The following is a 13,458-nucleotide window of genomic DNA, read 5'->3' as shown; positions in this document are numbered from 1 at the left end:
GATAGCAGATAGACTTGAATGAGCGAAAATTCAGAGAAAATGTAGTCAGCTTAAACAGAGCTCCAGGTATAGACATTAAAATGATTGATTGATATGTTTTTAAAATAGAGAATTTCAAAGAAAATAAGAATATATAGGAAAAATTAAATAGGTTTTCATAGTGATAAAAGGAGATATTTCTTAGTAAAAAGAGATAATTCACCAGAAAGATACGGAAATTCTAAAACTGTATACTTGCATTTCTTTAATTTACAAAGCTCCCATATCCACAATTAACAGTAATCAGTCTCTCAACAATATGATTGAAATTGCAGTTTGCCCAATGTATTAACTGAAACTACATAAAGTTTAAAATTCACTGCTAGCCTTTAAATACAAAATAACTATGTAAATAACAGATATGAATCATCAGTGACCAATCACATTAGTTCTCTCAGAGTCTGTCATTGACTGGTCACTGAGTACCTCTTATTTGGATCTCAACATAAAAATGCATAGTTGTGCTGTCTCTTTGTTCTTTAGTGACAAACCCACATGAAATTTTGCAAAAATGGATACTCAAAAGCAACACTGACCAAGAAGGATGAAAGTGCAGCAAAGAAAAGAAAAATTGTGATCCTGGAAGTAAAATTTGATCAATGGTAAATGGAGCTGTAGAAGAAATGCTTCTGCCATTCAAGAAACTCTAGACAGGCAGCCAGAGAAATTCAACAGAGGTGAAGTTGTCAACATAAATGAGAAAAGAAGTTTTGACCAAAAGGATAAAAATGTTCCAGAGGAAGTGATGTAAAAAAAAAAAAGTGCGTGTTAGAGGAACATGATGCTGGAAGTATGAAAGATAAAATGTTAGAATTTCATCTACACCTGTCAAGGAATATAATAATTTACCAAGGCATACAAAAACTGCTTGCTTTATAACAAAAGTTCTACATGAGATTTTAACATATACTGTACTATTCAAGCCCTGAAGGACACAGTACACACACACACACACACACACACACACCACAAATACACACACAATACAGAAAATATAAGGAAATTTCAAGAACATGGTGGATAAACATGCATTATGAGATGTATAGAATGCTTTAATATTTAATGATTGCATATTACACACCCATTTCACAAGTACATGTGATGTTTAACAATACTGACCATATGCTGATCTATGGATTGTGATTCAAGGTTCAACAAATTTCAAGAATTAAAATGCAGAATATACTTTTGATCACAGAAGAATCTAGCTATATTCCAAATCCAAAAATGTTTTCACCTTAAACACTACATTAATAAATAACTCAAAGATCAAAAAAGAAATCACAAGTTTTAAAATATATTTGAACTGAATAACAGAAATATGCTATGTAAAAACTCATGATATGTAGCTAAAATCACGCATTAAGAGGCAGCTTTAAACCTCAATGCATAGATAGAGAAATACATGCAGATAGATAAATGGAGGTAATAAGTATGGATGGGCTAAAATCAATTATCTACATCACATCAAGTTACTCAAAAAAGAAAAGTTAAAAACAAGCATAAAATAAAGGAAACAGGGATGTAGGTAAAACTCATTGGTAGAGAGCAATTTGCTTAGCATGTATAAGGCACTGGGGGAAAAAAAAGAAAATAATGAAAATAAGACCATTTGTATCTTTGGTTACATAAAGAGATTAATGAAAAGTTCATAAAACTGGTAAATCCTTAGCAAATATGAATAATAAATAAACTAAAAATTAATAATAGCACTAGGGAAAAATCCTCCTGGAGATTTTAGAAACATTACAAAGAAAATAATAAAATATTATTAAAAACTTATTAAGTTTATTATTTTAGAAATAGGGACAAATTATTTGAAAAACTTGACGCACCAAAATTGATCAAATAAGAAATAGAGAACCTCAACTTTTCTATATTTGTTTTAAAATTTTAACTCATAATTTAAATTTTTTCCTCAATGGAACTTCCAGAGTCAGATATCTTCACTGGTGATTACTTTAAAAATTAACAACTTTACACAAAATATTCTAAAGAACTGGGGAAAAAAGAAACTTATTTTTGATAGCCTTGATTATAAAGCCTGACACGATAGAATAAAGAAAATTAGGAGCCAAGCTCTAAGGAATGTAGATGAAGGAACAGTTAACATATATTTTAAACAAAATCTAGAAGTATTTTAAAAGGACACTACACCACTTCCAAGTTGTTCTTTGTTTCCAGGAATCTAAGTTTTGTTTAACATTTAAAAATCTATCAACAAAGCCAAGATATTAAAAGAAAGAAGAGGAAAATGTGATTATCTCAATAGATGTGGAAAGGTATTTGATAAATTAATCTTCTCCTCAGAAAATTATTAAATGTTAATAAGAGAAGTTGAAGACTTAAATGACTGAAAAAAAATATTAGATGGCTCTGCTTTAAAAAGAAAACTCTTCCCCGGATGGGGATGTAGTTCAGTAGTGCTGTGCCTGCTGGCAAGCACAAGGCCCTGAGTTAGATTCCCAGTACCAGAAAAAAAAAAGGAAAACTCTTCCCAAAGGACTTGCAGTATTAATGAAATCCCAATCAAAATTCCATTAGTTTTTTCTTTACATGGGGAAATTGATAAACTGATCTCAAAATTTATATAAAATTCAAATGAGCAAGAATAGCTATATACTCTGAAAGAAAATGAACCAATATTTAGGAGTTGTATTAGAGAACAAGAAGACATTAAAGTACATATGACTGAAAAAGAATTCGTAATCATTGTAAATTATAAATACATCATGTAAATTAAGAAAAGGACAATCCAATGGAAAACTGAGCAAAAACCTTGACCATGCCTTTCAAAAAGGAACAAAACAAAACAAACAAAAAAGATACACATATGACCAATATACATTTATAAGGTTTCCAATCTCATTAATCATACAATGCAACTTGAAAACATGAGCAATACCTTTACATTACAGAAGACTAAAAATTGAAATTTAAAATTACAAGTGTTGGTGAAAATGTGAAGCAACTGAAACACTCCTAAGCCTTGAGTGGGAGTATAAAGTAGTACAACAGCTGGGGAAAATTATTTGAGAATATCTACCAAAGCAGGCCTACCAATGATCCATCAGTGCCAAATATACTCAACGGTTCATACACATTCATTAAAAAAATACAGAAATGTTTATTGTAGAACAATTTGTAATAGCAAAAATCTGGAAATAATATAAATATCCAACATATCAATATAAATAACCAAAAATCAATATTAGACTACTTAAATAGAGTATATATTCATTCATTGGAATGCTGTGTTGCAAAGAAAATGAACCCTACAATCAAGGAAAGCAAGAGGAATGAATCTCACAAACACAATGTTTAAAGTGATAGAATCAGACGGAGTACACACAGAATAGTTTTTAAGTTTAAAAATAGACAAAACTAATCTGTACACCTCCGTAGTACATTCACAGAAAAGGGACAGAAGAGAGCTTTGTGAGAGTGGCTCTAATGCCCTATTTCTTAATCTGTACGATTGTTAGAAAGGACACTGACTTTGCAAATTTCATTGAGCTTTGCATTTTTGATTTCTACATTTTTCTGTGTGTATGTTACTTTGATAAAGTGATTTTTCATATAGAAGGCCAAAATTCAAAAAGAGGTGAAGATAAATCCAACATATAAAAACTCTGAGATAACAAGAGGAAATTTCCTGGCCAGCCATTCAAATGCACAATTTCACACACATGCACACACTCTCCCCTGTCCACAACCTTCACAAGTAATTGTTTAAGCCACTTACTTCGAGCCAAACTTCATTCTCCTTTTCCAGGCTATCTTCAAACTGCTCACTCCCTTCATCCTGAGGCCTTTTTCCACTGGTGATGCAGGGAAACCAGCCAGTAAAGGGGTGGTACTTGGGTAGATCTGGATGGTATGATGTGCAAATCTGAAATGCAGTTTCAACAAAAAATTAAGTGCAGAGTATGACCGATAAGTAAAGACCACAAACCTCTCCAGTACAAAACCAAAGGTTTTCTGAGTGTCTCAAGATTATATTACTTGGAGTAAAACTTTTTCTCAATGTAGAAGAATTTCTTAATGTTCTGTTAGCCTCAACATGCCAGTGTTTTTGTTTTTGTTGTTGTTTGGGGTTTTTTTTGTCTTTTGTTTTGGAGGGTTTTGTTATTGTAGTTATTATTATTATTACTATTTTTTTTTTTTTGCAGTACTGGGGATTGAATACAGAGCCTTTGGACTGAGCTACCTCCCTGTCCCTGTTTGTTTCTATTTTGAAATATAATCTTGCTAAGCTGCTAAATTGCCCAGACTGGGTTTGAATCGAAATCCTCCTGCCTCTGTCTCTCAAAGTGCTGGAATTACAGGTTTGTACTATCATATGCAGTATCATGCCAGTGTAGAAAATCACACAGAGGAACTCAGTCCACCATCAATTGGCCCAGGGATCTTGCCAAAAGAATTCTGGCACATTTCAGACAACTTGTCCATGGATCAACAGAGGAAATCTTTCTTGGATAATGGTTATAGGTCCTTGCCATGTAACATTAATTGACCCCAAAAGGGAGCCTACTGAGTCAGGGAGCCATTGAGCCTTGGGCTACTGAATAAAGGAGCTAGGGAAGCAACACTCCAGGAAACTCTTCCACTGGAATTAGGGAAGACAGACAGAACAGACTAAAAGCCACTTCAGAGAGATGTCACAAACTCAGAATCTCCCGACTTTACTGACTTTCTGCCAACGGGCACCAGAACTCTACAGAGAAAGATGCCAGAACTGGGCTGATGGAGCTTCATGGGAAGGGCTAGTTGCCTAATAATATCCATTTCTCTTTCCTTTCTTTTAACAAATTCCAACTTTATTCAAGGTTATCCAGTTCCATAAATGCTCATCTCCTCAGGGTTCCTTCCTACAACTGAGTCTGACAAAGTGCCCTGGATCTGTCCAATAAGATATGGCTGGACGTCTACGGTGTTGAACTTCCAGAAAGGTGCTATTTTCCCAGTACAAAGGGAAAGACTCAGCGGACATACACCAACTTCACTCTGATACACTCCTTTCATCTTACTTGAAATGCCAAGGCCAGCAGCACTGATGTTAGGGGCAAGAAGAAGAAAACTGCAGACAGCAATGGAAGATCTACAATCTAGAAGATGCCAGGGTCCTTGATGAGATCTTTAACTGTAGCATCAGTCTTGGGAAGTGGCTCAATACCTTCAGAGATGGACGCCCAAGGCTGAAATCCAATTATTTCATCCTAGCCTGAAAGACCTGGAGAGCTAACCTTCACATTGGTGAAAAGATTGCACTGGGTGTTGGTACAACGAATGAGAGTCTATTTAACAAAGAAAGTATCTGGAATGATTCACAAGAGCCAAGGGCCCATAGCCTTCTCAGTATCAAACTATAATCCATAAATGTCAATAGCATAGCATTTCAGAGTCCTCAGAGGATCTCTTATCCATTTAAGTGGATACTCAGGGAAAATTGTACCATTGGGGATTGGCATTTAGTACTAATTCCAGGATTTTTTCAATAATAATAATTCTTTAAGGCAAATGATACTTTGACTTTAATATATATTTTAAATTTCATTTGATCCTTATAATAAACAATTCAGATAATTCCAAAGGATATTAACATACTCACTTATATATGAGTATGGGACCCAGAAAGATTATCTAACTTGTTTAAAATCATCTAATGATACTAATACCAGTGGGATCCAACAGTGTAACCCGGTCCTTCTGATTTCTTACTACTTCTTTTTCTTGTTTTAAAACAAACTCTCCCAGACACAGAGCCTAAATGAAATTTCTGATATACGTACTTATAAATTAAATTTTGAGATGCTTGTGTATACCTTGGAGTCAATCACTGCAAAATCAGAAGTGCCTAGATGCAAACTTATGAGGCTAAATGGAGTGAGCATGAAGGGTAAGATTTCACTGCTAATCTGGAAGCCTTTCCCTTAATATTGTCTCTTTCTGAGGTCAGTAAGGACAAGATTTCATGTCAAAATCTGGAGCACACTGCAAGCTCCCATTACACATCTATGAGTGTCCCTTCACACTTTGGCTCAGCCTTGAATCGAGGCATCTGGCTTAACTTACCATGGAATGAGGCTCTCCAGTTACCAGAGAAACAGGACACTTCTTGTCTTCACGAGAGGAGTAAGCCTGGCTAGCCCACTGATCCAAGTATCCTTTAGGGGTATGGAGACCACAGTCTAGGATGCTAGTTTCCTTCTCGAAAGGTTCACAAATCCCATCTCCCTGATACCTGTAACAAAGGCTTGGCTCCCCTGTGAAGAAGCACATATGACACAGGGAGAGTTTTTGTATTTCAGAGGAGGAAGTAACATGAAAATCTTCACAGCATTTCTTCTCTAGTCCACTAAAGAGGACCCCCTGTGCTTCTTAGCAGTCTGATGCCTACTCCAAATAGACATGGCCCACATTCCTGAAGAAGGGCACTTTCTGGAGGAGAGGTAGAGTTCACCTACATATTAAAGTCAGAGAAAGCATTGAGACTGGGGGAAAGGAACAGCAGCTGTAGGCTGGGTGTGGGAAATTTTTCAGTTGTTTGAGACACTCTGGGGAAGCAAGACATAGAAGCAATATACAGTAAAGGGGAACTCAAATAAATGGTGCTATATATTTGAATGCCCTCCATAATTTTTAAGATATTAAATTATTTGAGGGATTTTCTCACTTAATTGTATTTCTTTCCCTTGTTTTTCCCCCTTGAATTGTACTTTGACTGTGTAGACTGCTCTGTACCTGGATGAGTATCAGCTTCAGGTTTATCAGGGTTACACATGGATTATTCCTCTTAGTTTCAGAAAACCCTTTGAGTGTATTTTTTGATTCATTTCATAAATGAGAAATCTGAGTCTCTGTGAATTTAAATGACATAAAAGGATACATGACTTAGAAATATACCCCTGCCACTCTGAGACAGAGCAAACAAAGGAGAAAGGGATATTTGGGGAAAACTGTTGGGGTTGTAAAACAAACTTGTAGACCTGGGCAAAGTTTCATAGGATAATTCCTACTAAGTGAGTAATACTGACTCTTTATAGACATGTAAGCTTGCATTCTTCAAATCTGGAAAGCCGAGAAGTAGCCACAAAGTTATTTATGAAGTTCCATTGTCCCAAAATATGGGACAATAATATTAACAGCATATCTCTAATTTCCCAGTTCTACTTAAAGTAACATGGCATTAAAATATCAATATTCAAAATAAATCAACACCTAGGTACACATTCAGTAAAATCATTAATAAAATTCAGTTACCATAACACGGTTTTGTTTTGTTTTGGGCATTCATTTCTACACAGCATCCCTACAGGGATGTTCAAGTAATTTTTCAGCTGCTCAACCTATCACTACTAATTATTTTCCATAATTATTTCCCCACTCTAAGACCTTTCATCTCTACATGCCAGGACTAAGCCACTCCTCAAAGTTCATATTTCTAAGCCTACTTGGGGCTCTCATCTCCTTCCCATATTATGTGAAACGTACGGCCTATTTCAGGCTCTCTGCCAAAGTCTGTCTTACCCCAGCATCTCCCCACAGTCAGGATGTGCTTTCAGAACGACTTTCACGTGATGATTCATCTTCTTCTCTCTCTCTGTTTCTACCTCTGTCCCTGTCTGTCTCCATCTCGCTCTCTCTTTATTATTATTTATAATAATTACATGTATATTTTTTCAATTTTAACCTAGTGAGTGATATATATATATATATATATATATATATATATATATATTTTTTTTTTTTTTTTTTTTTACCGTGGGATTAAAATTGTCATTTTTAAAGAAATCCATCCAAAAATTCGGGACTACTTTAAAAAATATATTTCAAATGATTTCTTCAAATCTTTTTTTTTCCCAGTAATAGGGTTGAACCCAGGGGCTTCACACTAAGCTGCATCCTCAGTCCTTTTTCATTTTTTATTTTGAAACAGGGTCTCACTAAGTCATTAAGTTTCCTAGGCTGAATTCAAATATCCAATCCTCATGCCTCAGTCTTATAGAGGACTGGGATTATAGGTAGCCGCCACCATGCCAGGTTTCTAATGAAATAGAATGATATGCTTAACATCAAATAAACGTACTGATCATTGAAAAGGATGCCCAATGGCAAAACATCCCACTTTAACTTTACCCAGTAAATAATTTAAATAGAGTCTTAAATATAGTATTTAAGTATAGTTAAAGTAATTTAGATATAGTCTTACTGGAGTTACAGGCTAAGAACATATGAGTCAAACTTTATGGGATTAAATGTGATAGAAATAAAGTCAAGTCTGCTTTTAAGTTAAGTGAGACTTGAGCTGCACTGAGGATGCACAGTGTTCGGAGAATGTGTGTTTATTTTCAATATGAGACCACTATGTGGCTACCAAAAAGAACAATACAAACAGAGGTGGCATTAACAAATACTTGTGCACAGAAGAGGGAGGTAATCGGTTCAGTGTATTCTGCACAGCCAGACCACATCTGGAGTATTGGATTCCTCGCTGGGCATTGACCACACGAAGCATGCCAGGTTGGGGTAAATAGGAAAGGGTCTGGAAACCTAATCACATGAGGAGATGTTTGTATTGGAAAGGGAGAATAATGAGGAGGCATTTCAAGTATCTGAATGGCAGTCAAATAAAACAGGGGAAAAAATGTATTCTCTGTAGTTTCATAGCAAGGAAAAGGAACTTGATTGAGCACAGGAGAAGTGAGTCCCAGGGCTGGCTCTAAGAGGCCTTGTTGCATGTGCTTGGAAGAATCACTGAGATGTCCTGAACCTCAGTTTACAAACTAGAAAAAGGTAGAAAAGTTTTACCACAGATGAGACCACTTTGGAGCAAAATGGTCTGTTTCAAAGTGCATTCTTTGGTGCTAGAATTGTATTAGCAGAAGTTACAGGCCCATCACACAGGATCGGGTAGAAGGGAGTTCTATAAGAAAATAAAACTGGATTCTAAGTCACTGCTAGACTGCAATCACGAAGGGAGTGAATCTGTATCAGATTCTTGGCACATGACAGACCTGAATATATGGTACCACTGAGTACATGGCGCATCATAGGCATTTTTTAAATGGATGAATGATGGGTGCATAGATGGATGGATGGATGCATGCATGCAGGCATGGGCACTAAGATTCTATGATTCCATTCTTGCTCTAGAAAACAGGGGCATTTGGGGGTTCAGCAGAGTACTTGAAACCTTAGTAAATTCTATGTAACTATAATCATATCCTACTTTACCTTAAGATTCAGAAATACAAAAGGAGTTTAAAATTCACTGCTATATAAGGTAATATTGATGTGTGGTTATGCTCTGCAGAACTGTTGTATCATATACAAATGGAAAGTAACATGCATCTAAGAAACCTGTTGATGGTAGTTCTCATTAGAACTGAGAGAAGTATTGAAGGTCACCTCCCCAAGTGCCAAAGGTCTAGAGTAAAAAATCACATTTTAACAAAATTCATTACCAGTGATTACCTAGGACAAAAAATATGTCTGTTTTTTATTCTTCATGATTTTATCTATTAAATACAGACATCAGGAGATATCCTGCACTCCCTTTGGCTTAGAATGAGTCCTTACCTTAATTTGTTTGTAGACTCCATACGATTTTGTTACTCATGGGACATTCTTGTGTTACACATGATAACCCAAAGGAAATTCTTGGTAACATTAAGGTAGGACGCACTAACCTAACAATTCAACCTGAGATTCTAGAACTGTACTTCCTTGACTCAAATCCTTACTTTCCTACTTCTAGCTTTATAAATGAAGACAAATTATTTAAGGGTCCTGTGCCTCAATTTAGTTTCCTCATAGTTATGGTAAGTATTAAGTGGGATAAGTTAGTGGGATAATTTAGTGCTTTGAATAAAAAAATGCAATTGTTTTTATTATTATCACTAAGTTATATTTTACACAATAGTAAGGACTCAAAACGTACACTGAAACATCTCTAAAAATACGACATAATAACCCTAGTCAGAAACCCCTCAACTCACCCACACAGTTGAAGCCTTCTTCTAGGGCACACGCTCTTGAACATCCATCTGCGTCCAGCAGGTCTCCGTCATCGCACTCTTCTCCCAAGCTCCTGAAGTTATACATACAGATGCACATGAAATGTTTTCTTCTTTTTAACTACCATCATTTTAATTTCTTAAAATTCCTCATTGTGTATTTAAAAGTAAGAGATGGGTTCAAATAGAAGCTAAATAATGCTCCTATTTTAAGCATACAGACATGTGTTATGCTTAATCAATTTAAACAATGATTATTGATTGGCATGCCTTGAGGTCGTGAGAATTCCAGTAGTTCATGACTAAAAAAATACTGAAGAGATCCCTTTGAGAGTCCTGATAGTGTCTGTTGTAAAGGCTATAAACTTAGAAAAGGTTCACTTAGCTCCGTAATGAATGGAATCTGACAAGTCATCAATATATATCCTGCAATTTTGCTGAATTTGTTTACTAGTTTCAATAGTTTATAAAATGAAGAGCAATGCTATACATTAACAGCCAATTACTGAAATAGAAACTAAGAAAACAGTTACGTTTGCAATAATTGCAAAAATAAAATATCTAGAAACAAATTTAACCAAAGAAGGTCTCTACAATGAAAATTATAAAACATGGATGAAAGAAATTGAAAGGGACACATGCCACACAAAACACATACACGCACAAAGAAAGACATACCATGTTTATAGATTCTTAAAATGTTCACACTATACAAAATGATCTACAGAGTCTATGCAATCTCTATCAAAACACCAATGACATTCTTTATAGAATTATAAAAACTTAGAATTTGTATGCAACCACACACACACATAAAAACCCAAGAGCTGAAACAATCTTGAGCAAAAAGAACAAAGTGGAAGGCATTATACTTCTTGACATTAAGTTGTACTACAAAGTTCTAGTAATAAAACAGCATTGTTTCTGTACAAAAATAGACACACAGACCAATGGAACAGAATAGAGAGCTTAGAAGTAAATCCACACATCTACAGACAACAATTTTTTGACAAAAGTACTAGGACCACATGTTGGAGAAAAGACAGACTTTTAAATAAATGGTGCTGAGAAAATTGGGTATACACATGTAGAAAAATGAAACTAGACCCCTATATTTACCAGTGTCATAAATCAACTTGAAATGGCTTAAATACTTAAATATAAGCCATAAAGGGATTTAAAGACTTAAATATAAAGCCTAAAATTTTAAAACTACTAGAAGAAAACATAGAAGAAATGATTCAGGACATTGTAATGGGCAAAGAGTTTTGGGACAAGAAGCAAAAGCACAGGAAATAAAAGCAAAAATATATAAATGAAATAACATCAAGCTAAAAACTTTCTGCATAGCAAAGAAAGCAATAGAATAAAGATACATCTTATAAAAAGGAAGAAAATATTTACAAACTATGCATCTGACAAGGAGCTACTTAATAGTCCCAAAATTCAATAACAAAAGAAAAACTTGATGAAATTTGGTAATCAGCATTCCCCAAAAGAAGACATACAAATGGCCAACAGGTACATGAAAAAATGTTCAACATCACTGATCATCAAGGAAATGCAAAATCAAAACCACAAGGAGATTATACTGCAGTCCAATAAGAGTTAATATTATCAAAAAAAATTAAAGGTAACAAGTTCTGGTGAGAATGTGGAGAAAAGGTTAACTCTTGCACACTTGGTAGGGAAACAAAGTAAAATGGTATGGAAGACCAGGAATGTAGCTCAGTGGCACCGCACCTGCCTGGCAAATGCAAGGTCCTGAGTTTGATTCCTGGTACCAACAAAACAACAACAGCAAAAACAACAACAACAAAAAACAGCATGGAGGTCCTTAGAAAATTAAAAATAGAGCTACCATATGATTCAGCAATCCCACTACTGAGTACGCATGCAAAAGAAACTAAATCAGTATTTTAAAGAGATATCTGCACTCCCACGTTCATTGCTGCACTGTTCACAATAGCTGAGATGATGAATGACGAAGAAAATGTAGAACATATACACAATAGGATAATATTTGATCATAAAGAAGAATGAACTTCTGTCATTTCTGACAATATGGATAGAACTGGAAATCAGTATATTGAATAAAATAGGCTGGGCACAGAAAGACAAGTACCACATGATCTCACTTACATGTGGAATCTAAACAAGTTGATCACACATAAGTTGAAAGTAGTATTGTGGTTAGTAGAGGTTGAGAAGTGTCAGGGAGAGGGAGGGAGAGGAAAAGGTTGTTCAGTGTATGCTAAGTTAGTTAGATAGTAGTAAGAAGTTCTAGAGTTCTATTGAACAGTGAGTGGGGAGAGTGCGGATAACAGTTACGCACTGTGTATTCAAATAGCCCAAAGAAAAGATTTTGAATGTTTTCACCATAGAGAAATAAAATGTTTGAGGAGATGGATATGTTTGACCCAATGTGAACATTACACAATGTGTACATACATCAGAACATCACATGGTACTCTATTAATATGAATATTTTTATGTATCGGTTAAAAAGAATTTCACTTAAATCACTTTAAATTTGACCATTTAAAAAGAAGAAAAAATAAATAGCTGATCCAAAGAGAACTTCCCTATTTTTATGGTTTTGTTTTCTATTCAATTTATTTAATATTTCTTTGTATTTTTGTTTCATTGGCTTTTTTCTACATGCAGCTCCAAAAGTTAGAATTTTAAGAAGTCAAGTTCTCCTATTTGTGTACTACTAGAACACACAACCAGCCCCTCTGTGACTAAGTCCAAGGCATATCCAGAGTTCAGGCCCAGTCCAAGCTCCCTACTGTCACCTAGTGGCATCTGCCATATATTACAGGGGAGAAATGGCCCTGAGAAGAAGACATGCCATTTTGAGCCTCAAAAGCTAATGCAATTGATGGCAAAATGTGGACTGAGGTGGGTAAGTTAGTTGACAGTGAAAGGAACATGAAGCATGTTATGAGAATAAGATATATATACTTGGGTTGAAACTTCTGTGAAAGAACAAAGATTTGGCTTCTGCAAATTGGATGAAGTTTACCATTTTATTCCTTGGCTTTTCACCATGTCCAAAATGGATATGTATTTCAACTCAGTAGATAAAGAGCTTAGGAACACGAAAAGGTTTTCAGATCCAGGGAATCACTGGTGGCTCTACTATTATTTAAAATATACCTCATGGGAATAGAGTAATAACTGAATAATTGGATACGCTTTAACATGAATTAAAAGTATTCTAGAGATGTAGTAGTATAATAATCATATCTTTTGCAGTGCTAGGAATGTAACCCAGGGCCTGGGCATGTTAGGTAGGCACTGAACCCCTGAGATAAACACCAAGCCAATAATTGTATTCTGTACAATAAGCTTGAATTGGAGAAAGGACAAGAAGTAGAAGAAAGGAGAAAACCTT

General features: G+C 35.1%; 1 protein-coding gene across 3 annotated transcripts in view; it reads right to left on the bottom strand.

The window, feature by feature from the left end:
* The window catches only part of Pappa2 (pappalysin 2), a 592,890-nt gene that overhangs the window by 121,472 nt on the left and 457,960 nt on the right, over positions 1-13,458 (bottom strand). For all 3 annotated transcript variants that reach the window (XM_087194134.1, XM_087194135.1, XM_004853387.3), the window contains 3 exons: positions 10,041-10,132; positions 6,115-6,305; positions 3,785-3,931 (listed from right to left, as the gene is read on the bottom strand). In XM_087194134.1, coding sequence (XP_087050260.1) covers positions 3,785-3,931; positions 6,115-6,305; positions 10,041-10,132 — 430 coding nt within the window. The remainder of the gene's footprint in view (positions 1-3,784; positions 3,932-6,114; positions 6,306-10,040; positions 10,133-13,458) is intronic.

The sequence above is a fragment of the Heterocephalus glaber genome, unplaced genomic scaffold (assembly GCF_053883595.1).
Source record: "Heterocephalus glaber isolate CG9 unplaced genomic scaffold, H.glaber_assembly_v1.0 deba00001600, whole genome shotgun sequence".
Classification (NCBI taxonomy): domain Eukaryota; kingdom Metazoa; phylum Chordata; class Mammalia; order Rodentia; family Bathyergidae; genus Heterocephalus; species Heterocephalus glaber.
The sequence above is the reverse complement of the archived record's forward strand: the minus strand, read 5'-3'. Positions and strand labels throughout refer to the sequence as shown.